Source organism: Neoarius graeffei, chromosome 7, assembly GCF_027579695.1.
Source record: "Neoarius graeffei isolate fNeoGra1 chromosome 7, fNeoGra1.pri, whole genome shotgun sequence".
In the NCBI taxonomy this organism is placed as follows: Eukaryota; Metazoa; Chordata; class Actinopteri; order Siluriformes; family Ariidae; genus Neoarius; species Neoarius graeffei.
This window is the reverse complement of record NC_083575.1, coordinates 78,292,020-78,307,021: the sequence shown is the minus strand read 5'-3', so window position 1 is coordinate 78,307,021 and position 15,002 is coordinate 78,292,020. Positions and strand designations below refer to the sequence as shown.

Below are 15,002 nucleotides of genomic sequence, written 5' to 3'. Positions count from 1 at the left end.
ATTTATCTTGTCTGCTTTTTGGCCAAAGATTGTGGAAACCGCATCTGGATCCAGTGCTGGCTTGTACAGTATTCCTAATGCCCGGTGCATCCGAGTTGTTTGAGTGAAACAATTTTCTTCAAAATGTTCCGAGCACACGAGCTGCGTAAAGCAGTATTTGTTTACCCTCTTTCTGCGTTGCCACGGGGGTTGGACTGTCTACTACGGTAATTACGATAGGCTAGCCTGGTGACGTCTTGATGAAGTTTTTTATGAATGAGTCGAGAGCATGCTAAGCATGCTAACGAGTGCTTATGCCGCCAGGAACATGTAAAAACTTGCGCACTTGCCTCTTCAACAGATTTAGGTAAGTCAGATTGTATGCAAATCTGTTTGTAGGTAGTCTAGCAAGGTTACAGTCAGCAGAACGAGGCTGTCACAGCAGCACTACTTGTACCGGGTATATAAATATGAAAAGTTACCTCCCTCCATTCAGTCACACGGGAATACATCAGCTGTTCACTAGGGCTGTAACAATATGCGTATCGAAATCGAAATCGCAATACGCAGAGCCACGATCCCTGTCGAGATACAAGAAGGCAGAATCGCGGTACACCCTTTCAAACTTCTCCTCAGCCCAAAAACAGAGGTGCTTCCAAACTTCAATTCATGAATACTTTACTTTTTATTTAAATTACATTTTAAACTTACTTAAATTACTTTTATTTTTTATATCTATTAGTAAGTCGTTTTTTTGCCGACCTGCGACAATCTTCTGCGAGTCACGCAACGTCCACACTCGCCACTGGCAACCATATGGTGTCCTTGGCCACCAGCAGTGTTGCCAGATACTGCTGACGTTTTCCAGCCCAAAATATGTTCAAAATCTGCCAAAAGGCACTTAAAACCACCCAATCTGGCAACACTGACCACCAGGGCATTCGTTTCTTTTAAGCGGTCGCCATTCTGGTTGCGACGCGGGGAGTGAATCTGTAAACAAGCAGCTCATTGGCTGGCTAGGTGTGCCACAAGCCAATCACCGACAAAGCTGCCTTGACCGGAAAGGCATGTCTGCTTGAGCGTTAGCGGCAGTTATGCAGAAGCCTTCTGCGGCAGTTACACTTTGACACGCGAGCAATGTTTCACTATAAAAATTCCGTAATTTCCATCTGTTTTCCGCGATCACAGAAAATCATTGGCCCTATGAGAGTGAGACAGTCACCCCATACCCCCCCCCCCCCCCCCCCAAAAAAAAAAAAAAAAATCTTACCAGATTTACACAATTTGGAAAAATGACTTTTTCAGAACCGAAAAAAACAGAGCTTCCGGCTCAACAGTATTATTTTGAGAAATAAAAAATCTTTGGATATACATTTGTTCATTTTTGCATACATATTACTCATTCTCTGCAGTGGTCTGAATTATTTGTTATTAAATAGTTAATGTAAGTAAGTAAATGTTAATAAGTCAAATTTACTACTTTAAAAAAACATATTTAAAAAAATCGTGGGTGTATCGAATTGTGGGTCAAAAATCGTGATACGAATCGAATCGTGAGTTGGGTGTATCGTTACAGCCCTACTGTTCACTATTCCCTCGCTGTTTATCAGCAACATCACTATAATCTTTCACCCTCCATTTTTTTTTGTTAGAGAAATCTCATCTCATCTCATTATCTCTAGCCGCTTTATCCTTCTACAGGGTCGCAGGCAAGCTGGAGCCTATCCCAGCTGACTACGGGCGAAAGGCGGGGTACACCCTGGACAAGTCGCCAGGTCATCACAGGGCTGACACATAGACACAGACAACCATTCACACTCACATTCACACCTACGGTCAATTTAGAGTCACCAGTTAACCTAACCTGCATGTCTTTGGACTGTGGGGGAAACCGGAGCACCCGGAGGAAACCCACGCGGACACGGGGAGAACATGCAAACTCCACACAGAAAGGCCCTCGCCGGCCCCGGGGCTCGAACCCAGGACCTTCTTGCTGTGAGGCGACAGTGCTAACCACTACACCACCGTGCCGCCTGTTAGAGAAATTGAATTTAAATTTTTTTTCATATAAACTTTTAATGAAATAATCTCCAGCCAGGGGCAACTTCAAGTCTTATTCACTATGTGGAGCTTCTGTGTCTTGCGCCCAAATTACGTCAGAGCACTGCTGGAAACGATCGGGGGGATTTTTCTGATTGGTTAAAATATTTTCAATGGCGACCTCCATGAAGGGCGGCACGGTGGTGTAGTGGTTAGCGCTGTCGCCTCACAGCAAGAAGGTCCTGGGTTCGAGCCCCAGGGCCGGCGAGGGCCTTTCTGTGTGGAGTTTGCATGTTCTCCCCGTGTCCGCGTGGGTTTCCTCCGGGTGCTCCGGTTTCCCCCACAGTCCAAAGACATGCAGGTTAGGTTAACTGGTGACTCTAAATTGACTGTGAGTGTGAATGGTTGTCTGTGTCTATGTGTCAGCCCTGTGATGACCTGGCGACTTGTCCAGGGTGTACCCCGCCTTTCGCCCGTAGTCAGCTGGGATAGGCTCCAGCTTGCCTGCGACCCTGTAGAAGGATAAAGCGGCTAGAGATAATGAGATGAGATGACCTCCATGAAATCGTCCATTCTGCATAGAAACTGACTTTTGGAGATGGATATCTTAGTTGTGTGAGCTCCTTATTTTCAATTATTCACATGAATTGTTAGTTTATATCATAATCTATCTTCATAACTGTATTTTAAAAATGGATTTTCTTTTCTTTTAATATATTTTTTTGAAAGACTAATATTCTTGGTGAGCCAATTGGGAAACTTGAAGAGGCCCAAGTGCAGAGATGGATTAAATTGGAGGATGATAAACACATCAAAGAAATCAAAAGGTAGGAATAAAGTGGCTTAGTTTTAGATTATAAAAGTAAATTAGACCATAAGAAATTATTCTATGTGACCTTTTCATGATAATTTATATTTTTACAACAGGGAAGTTTCCTTGACTTTTGCTACCAGTTCAAATCTCGTCGCATGCTTCATTAAGGACAGGTAAATCTGTTATCTCACAAATGAGCGACTTGTGGTCAGCACAATGAACACTCTCTCTCTCCTAGTTAAAACACTCTTAGTATTAAGAGGCTTTTGGGAAACCCACCGCAGTTCAGTTCAGTTTTTTTTTTTGTCATATGTATGTTAACACAGGGTCAACATTACAATGAAACAGGCTTGGAGTACTCGAGTCCAGGACTCAGACTCGAGTCTGACTCAATCCCTAATTTTAAACACTCATGACTTGACTTGGACTTGAGCACTGATGACTCAGACTTGGACTCGGACTCTTGCTTTAACTGCATTCGGACTCATAAATTGGAGATGATTTTTTCTTTTTTTTTGTAACATGTCGTAATAATTTGGCAAAATATATTTTTATCTCCATTAAATTTTATACTAATTTCGTGCAAGAGAATGCATCTTCACCTGTTCATACGTCATGGTTAGGAACAAACTAATGTTAATGGCACTAAAATGCCTGGAGAGAAGCCCCTAGGATTGCCCGCTTTGCTTATACAGACTTCTCGTGCAGTGGGAAAAAATGCACTGCTGTGTTCCATATGTAGAAGAACTATCGAGGAGACGACGGGGACAACCTCGAACTTCATTTGGCAAGACTCCACCCAGAGAAGGAAGTAACACACTATGTTCATTGCGCTGTTGATAGTGGGGCTTGCTGAGCGATGAACTAGCTAGTGCTAACCCTCTCTCATGTTATTTGCCCTGTTGATAGTGGGCGGGGCTTGCTGAGCGATGAATAAGCTTTTTATCTGTAGCCTGTTAACTAAAATGGGGCAGTCAAGCAGTAATGTTAATCCAACACAGTAGCAGAGACGGTTTCACATAAAGGCAGCAACAGCCACCATCAAATGGTGCGGTTGGAGTCTTGTTCTTGGACTCGACTTGGATCAATAGTGGACTCAACTCAAAATTTTCTTTAACAACTTGGACTTGAACACTAGGGACTTGAGATTGGACTCGGACTCGAGGTTTAGTGACTCGACTACAACACTGCGTTGGATGAGAGAAGAAACAGAACAAGTCTCAGCATTGAAGCCCTACAAAAGTTCAAAAGTATAGCAATATAAAAATTAAAGTCATAAATATAAAATAGAAATACATTTAAAATAGAAATAGAATTAAAAATCATATATAAGGGAAAGCTGGGGGGGTAGCGGAAGTATTGCACATTGGAGAAAATGACACGTGAGCGCCAATAATTGCACATTGGGGAAGGACAAATAAGTATTAGTACCAACGAGTGGTTGCACAGTTAACATTACAGACAGAGTAAATAGAGTTTTGTGGTATATTGGTAAACAGCGCAATGTGGAATGTTTAGGTGTTAGAGTTAAGAACTCTGATGGCCTGATAATAAAAACTGTTCTTGAATCTGTTAGTCCGTGCAGCCATGCTTCTGTATCGCCTGCCCAGACGATAACGAGGAGGAATCAATTATTGAACTTGCAGTACAAAATAGCATGCATATATTTGATCTTTTAGTTTTTTCTTACCTTTACCCAGTGCCTGGGATGAGTTGCTTATATTATGTGGTTTTCTTCATAACAAATCTGGAAACAATACTAAAATGATTTTCTGTCATTAGTAGGAATACTCCAGGTATGATTCAGGTTGATTTGAATGCTGCTAGCCAGACCTTTGACCAGCTCCTGAAGATTCCCTGGATCAAGGATTCAGTTGAGTTCAAATCCTTTCTGATGCCAAAGCTTTATATTGAACACATTACTTTATTAGAACACATTACTTTGGCTACCTTGAGTGTCTGCTAAATGAGTAAAAGTACATCTTAGAGTTAAAACAACTACTGATAAGTAGTTATTTTGTTTTCCCTTGAAACCACAAATGCCCTTTTTCCACCAACAGGGAATGGGTTCCGTTCATTTTGACCAAAAATAAATTGGTTCATGTCAGTGAATGGGTGATGTGGTGGTGGCAGATATACAGGTAGTCGTCGACTTACGACTGCGTTTGGTTACGACTGACCGGTCGTAAACCGATCTGGTCGTAAGTCGGCCTATGTTAAATGAACGCAAGTATATTGTGATGTGTAATGATATTGTAATCATCTTAAAGTCTTATTTTATCAACATTTTCTTATTTCATTACCTTGGCTCATTATTTGGTTTAAGTCAAACACTGCATATTCCGGGTGAAAGTAACTTTAGTGGGCCTGTTAAGCATAACAATTGTGCACAAAATGAAAAAAGCATGAAACTTTCAGGGTTTGTTCTTGAAGGCATAAGCTTTAATTTGAGACGTGGAGGCATTCTCAGTTTGACCTCTGGGGTCAGCTAGAGGTCATTGACCTCCATGATATCACATTTCTATGCATGAAATTAGAAAAGGCTGTATCTTAACATCTAAATGTGATGTAAATGTAAAATAAATGTGTTTTTCCATGTGCCTGGACATGAAAAAATCACATATAATACTGATATTCCTCTTAGGTGTAACTTCAGGGGTCAGGTAGAGGTCATTGACCTTTGAAATTTGAAGTTTCTATGCATGAAATTCTAGACGGGTGTATCTTAGGATCTAAATGTGATAGAAATGTGAAGTTAATGTGTATTTCCTTGTTTCTGACCATGAGAAACCCATTTTTGATACTGATATTACTCTTACAGGTCATCTCTGGGGTCAGCTAGAGGTCACTGACCTCCAGCATAATGCATTTCTATAAATAAAATTAGAAACGGGTGTACCTCAGGTTCTAAATGTGATAGAAATGTAAACTAAATTTGTATTTCTATGATTCTGTACATGAGAAACCCATTTTTGATACTGATATCATTCTGAGAGGTCAACATCATGGAGAACAGGCAAGGTTGGGAAACATCCCACATTTTGATAAATCTATTTAAAAATCTCATGTGTTTTGGATTGTAAGAAACAATTCCATATGAATATGAACATGACAGAAATATACTTCAACTTGTCAGAAATTATAAACTTTAACTAATCAAAAACTTGAACTACAATCAAAACTCTAAATGCAGTGTAAAAAGTTGAACAGGTTCCATAAAGAACATTTTAAAATCACTTATAGTATCTACATTTATTCTAAGGGCCTTGACCTTTGGGGATTACAATGTTGGCCTACAAATTGTAACTACAGAACACTGATTTAGTCGCTGCAGTCACCAGAGCATGTGCACAGTGCTGTGCACTTTAAGGCTGCCTTTTTACATCTACAGTGCCCAGTACAACCCTTTTTGCAACCACAGTGCACAAGTTCATAGCAAGCCTGTGAAGCTTCAGGGAGTGTTGTCCAAAGTGGCTGCCATCCAGCATCGGTGTCAATCCATCCCCAGTCTGATGGACTGGGCAAACATGGTTGAGAAACCAAAGCAAGGTTCCATATATTAGCCTGGTACATTGCTCTTTTTATATGTTGCCTCAAAGCATCTTGTGTAGGGGGGATGTTTTCCAGTGATCTTGCCCCACTCTGAACCGCGGGAAAATAATGGGCTACACACAAAACATGAACATGAAAATTCCGTTGAATCTCTACCTCTGCTAGACTGACATATAGTTATTCCTGTGAATTTAGAATTGCCCTATCAATGTCCAACATTAAAATGACTGAAAATTAAACTACAATATACTGTATTCTTCAACTCTAGTGCAAATGAGAGCAAATGCTCCAAAACATTACTCACTTTGAAATTATCAATGGAAATGGGGCAACTGTGTTCAGCTTCTGACATAGTTTGTGACCACTGGAGGTGTTTTACTTATCAGAAATGAGTTGTGTCATGTCCAGAAACATGGAATCATATATTTACTTTACATTTACAGTATTTCACATTTTAATCCAAAGATAGATTGTTTCTAATTTCATGCTTAGAAATGCATTATCGTGGAGGTCAGTGACCTCTAGCTGACCTCAGAGGTGACTTATAAAAATGATATCAATATTAAAAATTAGTTTATCATGGCCAGAAACATGGAAATACACATTTAGTTTACATTTCTATCACATTTAGAACCTAAGATACACCCGTTTCTAATTTCGTGCATAGATATGCATTATGCTGGAGGTCAGTGACCTCTAGCTGACCCCAGACATGACCTGTAAGGCAGCTGGGCCATAGAAGGTTCACGCTGCACGCTGCATGCTGCACACTACACGCTACACGCGTGTAAAGAAAAGTGGACAAACGTAGCATGACTTGCTCTGGGCCATAGAACGGCGTTCACGTTGCACGCTGCACGCTGCACACTTCACGCGTGAAGCGTGAAATGAACATGCACACTTTTTTCTAGGCGTGAAGATGGAAATTCCAGTCAATGCATGCGGTCACCGCCACGCCAGCCAATCAGAACGGGTCTAGGGAGATAACTCTATGCTTTCAGGGGAAAACTTCAGAAAAAATATAATTGAATGGTATAATTGAAAAATAGTTCTTCATCGGGATTGTCAAGCAGATTATAGAATGTTCGGTGAAATTCACCACGGGTTTCTCTCAGAAGGAAGTGTTCTCGGCTCCAAATTCTGTTCCTTTTTCTCTTCCTCTGTCTCAGTAAAAGCAGAATGAGGCAATCGTCATCATCCGAAGAGTCCATATTGTTGGTTACTCGGTCAAAGTAGAACAGACGCAACACGTGAACATCCAAGCATGAAGTTTAATGGCCCAGGGTCCGGTTCTTCACGTGAACGTGTAGCGTGTAGCGTGCAGCGTGAACCTTCTATGGCCCAGCTGCCTAAGAGTAATACCAGTATTAAAAATGGGTTTCTCATGGTCAGAAACAAGGAAATACACATTAATTTCACATTTCTATCACATTTAGATCCTAAGATACACCCGTCTAGAATGTCATGCATAGAAACTTCAAATTTCAAAGGTCAATGACCTCTACCTGACCCCTGAAGTTACCCCTAAGAGGAATATCAGTATTATATATGATTTTTTCATGCCCAGTAATATGGAAAAACACATTTATTTTATATTTACATCACATTTAGGTGTTAAAATACAGCCTTTTCTAATTTCATGCATAGAAATGTGCCATCATGGAGGTCAATGACCTCTAGCTGACCCCAGAGGTCAAACTGAGAATGCCTCCACGTCTCAAATTAAAGCTTATGCCTTCAAGAACAAACTCTGAAAGTTTCATGCTTTTTCCATTTTGTGCACAATTCTTCTGATAATAAGAGCTTAACAGCCCCACTACTTTTATTTCTTGCCGGTATATTATTTTGAGTCATAGTGCACGCGCATAGCGCGCGCCGAAAAATACACCTAATTATTTATTATTGTCTACTTATCAAGCATTCACTAGGACTTCTTATCACTCAGTAGTACTAGTATAGTACTTTTTATCACACTATCACGCTTTCATCCACCTGTATCAGTTTTTGATTATAAATAAATTGCAAACACATCATTTCAACAACACAATCGTTTTAATTACATTTTTTTAGCTGAAGAGTTGAAAACTAACTTTTCATTTTGGACATTGGACACAGAACAGTGTAACAGAACAGAAAAGTGAAAGTTACTTTGATTACCAGCTGCGCACATTATAGCACAAGATCTGGTTAAGCCGTATGCGCGCTGTAGCTTGCTTGTTGTTTGTCCAGCGAAACACTGCACACATAAGAGAAGAGGCTGGATGCAGTGTTGCCAGATTGGGCGGTTTTAAGTGCATTTTGGCGGGTTTTGAACATATTTTGGGCTGGAAACCGTCAGCAGTATCTGGCAACACTGGCTGGATGCTGGGCGCTGCCGGGAGCTGGGGCGGAAACTGTCGTATGCTCAGCTAGCTCAGCTGGTAAACACTTGCCAGTCATAACCAGACGGTCGTAAAGTCGATCGGTCGTAAGTCACATAGGTCGTAAATCGACGACTACCTGTAAATGCAGGAAGAGTTTATTGTAAAAACTACAATCAGCAGGCATACAATCCAGAAAGGCAGGCAGAAATCATGAACAATAGACAGGCAGAGGTCGAGCAAGGCACAAACAGACTGGTGTAGACAAAGACAAGATCAGAATCCAAAAAAAAACAAAAACGTGAGTCGAGAACCAGGAATAAAATACAATTACATGGCTCAGTCAGGGTCACAGTCAATGCAATACTTCGCAATGTGAGTGAGTACTTGGCGTCCTTTAAAGTGCATGCTGATTGCGCTTTAATCCAGGGCAGGTGCTTGTCATTAGTCTTAGAGGCGCACTGCTCAGAGCGTGTGAGTGAAAATTCGGTGAGCGCGCAAATGAGCATGGATGTGACAGTTCAGAACCTGAAAAGTTGGTTCCCAGTGGGAACCAAAATATAGCTGGTTTTTCCAGCGTGAACCATGATGAAATCAGTCACTCATTAGTTTGTCATGAGTTTTGAGAGGAAGCAGAGTACAGCAATGAAGAACGCAATGGAAAAGGATATAGCTTCAGAAAAAATGGAACAAAGATAAATATCTGTAATAACAGAAGAAGAGCTCACAAGTAATCAATGCGCACCACCATCTTGCCACTACTGTTTACTCTCATTATACCCCTGCTCCGAAGGAGGGGGGGTATACTGTTTTTTTTACCTTTGTCCGTCCATCTATATTTCCGTCCGTCTGAAACACCCTTTCTTCTCAGCAACCACAAATCATAGCCACTTGGTACCAAACTTCAGCTTGGGGTTCTATACTGTGTATACCGTTTTCAGGTCTGTCGCACATCGACTTCCTGTTTACGGACTGAATGTATTTACGAAACATATAAAGTGGATTTTGATGCTATTTGAAGAAGCAAAATGCTATTTCAAAATGACAGTTTACCAGGATGCTATTTGAAATAACTGGGGAGAACACTGCTCTTTACTTACTTGTTTCAGGGTTAATTATTTGTTGAAGTCAACATTCATAATAAGTGTCCTATTCCTTCAATTGCTTGCATTTTGATATAACCGAGAGTGGGGGGATACGTAAGTGAGCAGTAGCTCACAAGTGATCTTGTTGTGAATTGTGCAACACCCTCCATTCTTGATGCATCCTTGACTACACTGGTTCCACTCAAAACTGGTGAAAATACAGGACGAGTCGCTAGCTGGCACCAAGGTACAAAGAATCCTGATTGAAACCATTTCAAGAACTCATCCCCTGTTGGTCAAAAATAGGTAAAAGAGAAAACAGAACAAGTTAAGGGTTAATCCCATGACTGTCTTGATCCTATGTACAATTGGAACATTTGATCATTTTTGTCCTATATTATATAATGTCAGTCCCATCACTGTCCTTTTACCCCAGATGAACATCAAACAACTGGTGGAAATACTTTTTCATGCTGCTCCAGTGATGAGGTGTCCTGAGATCTTCCTGCTTTTGCCCATGTGCTCCATTCTTCATGAACAGCACAATGTCATTGAAATGGTGCTGCCATTAGCTGTAACTATCATAGACCTCCATGAGACTGCCATGACAAGCTTGAGTAAGATTTTAATGCCATTATTATTTATGTATAGATCTCTATTAGAAATACAGGTAAATATGGACAAGAGTAGGAATCCATGTTCCTCCATGGAAAGGTAGGAAGTTGTATTAATACATTCTAATAATAATAAAAATATAGTTCTGTCTGTCGGCACGGTGGTGTAGTGGTTAGCACTGTCGCCTCACAGCAAGGAGGTTCTGGGTTCGAGCCCAGTGGCTGATGGGGGCCTTTCTGTGTGGAGTTTGCATGTTCTCCCCATGTCTGCGTGGGTTTCCTCTGGGTGCTCCAGTTTTCCCCACAGTCCAAAGACATGCAGGTTAGGTTAATTGGTGGCTTTAAATTGACCGTAGGTGTGAATGTGAGTGTGAATGGTTGTTTGTCTCTATGTGTCAGCCCTGTAATGATTTGGTGACTTGTCCAGGGTGTACCCCGCCTCTCACCCATAGTCAGCTGGGATAAGCTCCAGCTTGCCCGTGACCCTGCACAGGATAAGCGGTTACAGTTAATGGATGGATGGATAGTCCTGTCTCTGCATTGTTAGCCTATTGTGTCGACCTTTTCTGTGTTAGCTCATTGATTTCTTTGTCTGTTTCATCGTCTCTTTACAAAGTCTTATCAGGATTCCTTTGTGTGATTCCTTTGTGCCTTAGTTTAATATATAGCATTTCATTGTTGATCTTAAAAATTACATCTAACAACTATGGATCTGACTGTGCTCTGACCCCATTTGGATTTCTGACAAGGTGTCATGGATTGTTCTTAATTAAACCAATGCTGAGCTTTGCATCCTGCCTCCCATTTCTGCATGTTACAATGATATCCTTATTTAAAGCCATAAATGTTGGTTTTTCATGACTGTTAGCGAAAGGATGATAACACAGATAATTGATGATAAATATGTGGTATGTCAACAGGATATTTGCTCAGTATATAATTTTATGAAAGAAAAACAATTTAGCTGGCTTGGCTTAAAACAATGTATTCTTGCTTTGTGAAAAAGAGAACAGGTTTGAACTCAGAGTTTTGGATCCTCTTATAGCATATACCGATTTTATTTACAGACATATAATGGTGATTTGTGGTGCAGGAAATGCAGATAAATGTTATTTGTACAGTACTGTTCTTAGGCAGCTGAAGACATTTAACATTAAGCATCCTGATAAAGGCAGTAATGACATGACGAATTCTCCTCTGGTGAATATTTATGAGATTAGAGACTGTTTTTATTAGTAATATTACAATAATACAGTTTACAAATGATCACTGAGATACAATGATCATAATTCAGTTTATATATTAATGGGTGATGTTTTCTCTAACCTACAGAGGAATATTGGTCCTCCATGGATGCCAACATTATGACCAAACACATCTGTATGTGGAAACAAGCACTTGCCTTCCTCCTGAAATCCAATGTGTGGCTAAACTATAACCCTGGTGTGAAAGCAGTGCTGGAAATACTCAAATTACTTTATCGGGTCAGTGCCCAGTAATACAGTTATTATTCAATGCAATATTTCAAGTCAAAAATTTGTTGTGGTTGGGGTGGGGTATATATGTTAGTAAGATCCTATTACTAGGAATATTTGATAGTTATTCCACGAAATCAAGTCATACATGAACTGATAGCTGATGAGACGCATAGCGCCGAGTTGGCTATAAGCCATGTACCACGAGACTGAGTGGAATAACTGTTTTAATCTATCCACATTCACTGGATTTTGAGAAACAGAGCATTTTTTTTTTGCAAATTCAATAAATTAAAACTTTATACAAAACGTCCAACAAAATCATTTCCGCTTAGAATGTAAACAAACTGGCAAAACGACAGTAGCAATTTCTGAAAAATGCGATAATAATTCTTGAAAAATAAAAAAAAGATACGTTCTTACCATCAAATACTTTTATCCCATATTTTGTTGTTTTTTTGTATTTTTGGGGGGTTTCGTTTTCAAGTCGAGATTTTTTTCGTCCTTGGGTAGTTCAGCAACACGCTCCGCCATTTTGTTTTTCTCTACTCACGGTATATGAGCTGATAGCCTAGTAGTAGAGTAGCCAATCAGAGCGTGTGATTGCTCATATCCAGTGAACATGGATAGAATAAATAGTAATATCACATACAATATCACACATACTTGAAGTGATACTTGATTAAAATTCCGTATGAATTATTGTAGCACCCAGTTTGATCCCAAGCTCATAGGCTTATACAATTACTATACCATCTTGGGAAAATGCTTTCCCATGCGTTCTTGTTAAATGGATTTACATTTCTAAAAGCATTTAGCTTGAACCTAGGGACAAACTGAAATACATTTAATGAAAGCTAAAATAATTAACACTAATTCATATATCTGTGTATTCCATTTAAAGGGAAACAAAAGAGCTGAAAGATCGAGGTGGGTTGCACTCGCTGAGTTCTACATTGAAGAGATAGGCACCTCACCTCTGTTACTCCAAAGAGACGTCACGCTGTGGAGGCAAATTAAATGGGGACATGTTCTGGTAAAAAACAGGGTGATGTTTATAGCCCAAAACCAGTAAACAAACAGATATCAATTAATTTACATTTTATTATTATTACTTTTCATGGCCCGAGAGGAAGTGGAACATACACCTGCTATCTTCTGTCGTTACCCATTTCTCCTGGATCTGAAGAGCAAAATCACCATTTTAAACTATGTTGCATTCGTAACAAAGGTATTAATGTTATTGATAATAGACAAGGTTATGTGATCTGTCATTTTCCATTTTTTAAAATGCATGTCACAATAAATTAGGCGTTATATTATCTTTTCTGCAGACCCCATAAAACTAATAAACTAAAAGGGCACTTGGTAGAGTGCATACCTCCACCAAGCCATATATTACCAACATCAAAATCAAATCACTTGAGCCCAGGATAATACTAAAACTGTACACCAAATTTCATCAAAATTTGTTTACTACTTTGAGTTACGTTGGGAACAGCCAAAAAAAAAAAAATCCTGGATCCACATACATATTTGATTCCTGAATCCACATACATATCTGGAGTTGCATCTAAATTTGAACTCTTTTTCCTAGGCCCATGGCCCATCTTTTGTCAAAATTTCATCAAAATCCATTCACTACGTTTTAAGTTATGTTGGAAACAAGTAAGCAAACAAAAAAGGAAGTGAAAATATAATCTCCTCCAACAAAATTGGTGGAGGTAAATATTGAAATACTTGTCTAAACCTGTCCCCAATTATTCTGATCTAATTCATTCCAGATGGTTCATCAGTCCATCCACAATGACGTGGCAGCTGGGTTGTTTCAAGAGGCATACACTTGGGAGGTCCCAACACCCATCCTCCAGTTGAAACTGAGACGCACCGCCTTGCTTGAGGACACATTCAGACAACTTGACAATGCTGACCATGAGAACTTCAAAAAAGCCTTAGTGGTGAGAAGAAAAGCTTTTAGAGCAGCTGTGGGGAAAAAAGATCAATCACAAGGCACACACACACACACACACACACACACACACACAACCATTCACAACTAGGACAATTTAATCTAGTCATCTACTGGCATGTTTTTGGGAGGTGGGAAAAAAGTGGAGAATCTGGAGAAAACGCTGGTGGACATGGAAATATAGGCTTAGTAGTTAAGGCTTTGGGCTCCTGATCTGAAGGTTGTGAGACCAAATCCCAGGACTGCGAACCACAGATGTTGTTGGATATTTGGAGACCCTAAGCAACAACTTATTCAGGGTTCCACATCAACCATATTTTATTTGCAAGAATGAACAGAATTGATACTGTACTGAGTTAATAGGATACTGTTGTCAAAGCAAGGAGTAACAAGCTAGCAACTTAACATATGTTAGGGTAAAGCTTTATGCTCTAGTTATTAGCTAGCTAGCTACCTAGTTAGACACAACTTCTTCCATTTGAGTTACATCAACAAGTGGAATTAAGACAGTGAATGAATCCAATTAATTCAAATTAATTTCTTACTGGTGTTTTCTCCTCTTCTGCCTTCTTCTACAACCCCGATTCCAAAAAAGTTGGGACAAAGTACAAATTGTAAATAAAAACGGAATGCAATGATGTGGAAGTTTCAAAATTCCATATTTTATTCAGGATAGAACATAGATGACATATCAAATGTTTAAACTGAGAAAATGTATCATTTGAAGAGAAAAATTAGGTGATTTTAAATTTCATGACAACAACACATCTCAAAAAAGTTGGGACAAGGCCATGTTTACCACTGTGAGACATCCCCTTTTCTCTTTACAACAGTCTGTAAATGTCTGGGGACTGAGGAGACAAGTTTAGGGATAGGAATGTTAACCCATTCTTGTCTAATGTAGGATTCTAGTTGCTCAACTGTCTTAAGTCTTTTTTGTCGTATCTTCCGTTTTATGATGCGCCAAATGTTTTCTATGGGTGAAAGATCTGGACTGGCCAGTTCAGTACCCGGACCCTTCTTCTACGCAGCCATGATGCTGTAATTGATGCAGTATGTGGTTTGGCATTGTCATGTTGGAAAATGCAAGGTCTTCCCTGAAAGAGACGTCGTC

At 39.8% G+C, this 15,002-nt stretch overlaps 1 protein-coding gene across 3 annotated transcripts in view; it reads left to right on the top strand.

The window, feature by feature from the left end:
• The window catches only part of LOC132889697 (probable E3 ubiquitin-protein ligase HERC6), a 51,295-nt gene that overhangs the window by 28,388 nt on the left and 7,905 nt on the right, over positions 1–15,002 (top strand). For 2 of the 3 annotated variants that reach the window (XM_060926449.1, XM_060926451.1), the window contains exons 9-16: positions 2,749–2,846; positions 2,947–3,006; positions 4,616–4,706; positions 10,267–10,447; positions 11,777–11,928; positions 12,824–12,955; positions 13,052–13,150; positions 13,704–13,877. In XM_060926449.1, the coding sequence (XP_060782432.1) occupies positions 2,749–2,846; positions 2,947–3,006; positions 4,616–4,706; positions 10,267–10,447; positions 11,777–11,928; positions 12,824–12,955; positions 13,052–13,150; positions 13,704–13,877 (987 nt within the window). The remainder of the gene's footprint in view (positions 1–2,748; positions 2,847–2,946; positions 3,007–4,615; positions 4,707–10,266; positions 10,448–11,776; positions 11,929–12,823; positions 12,956–13,051; positions 13,151–13,703; positions 13,878–15,002) is intronic. The other variant, XM_060926450.1, reaches the window with a different exon arrangement.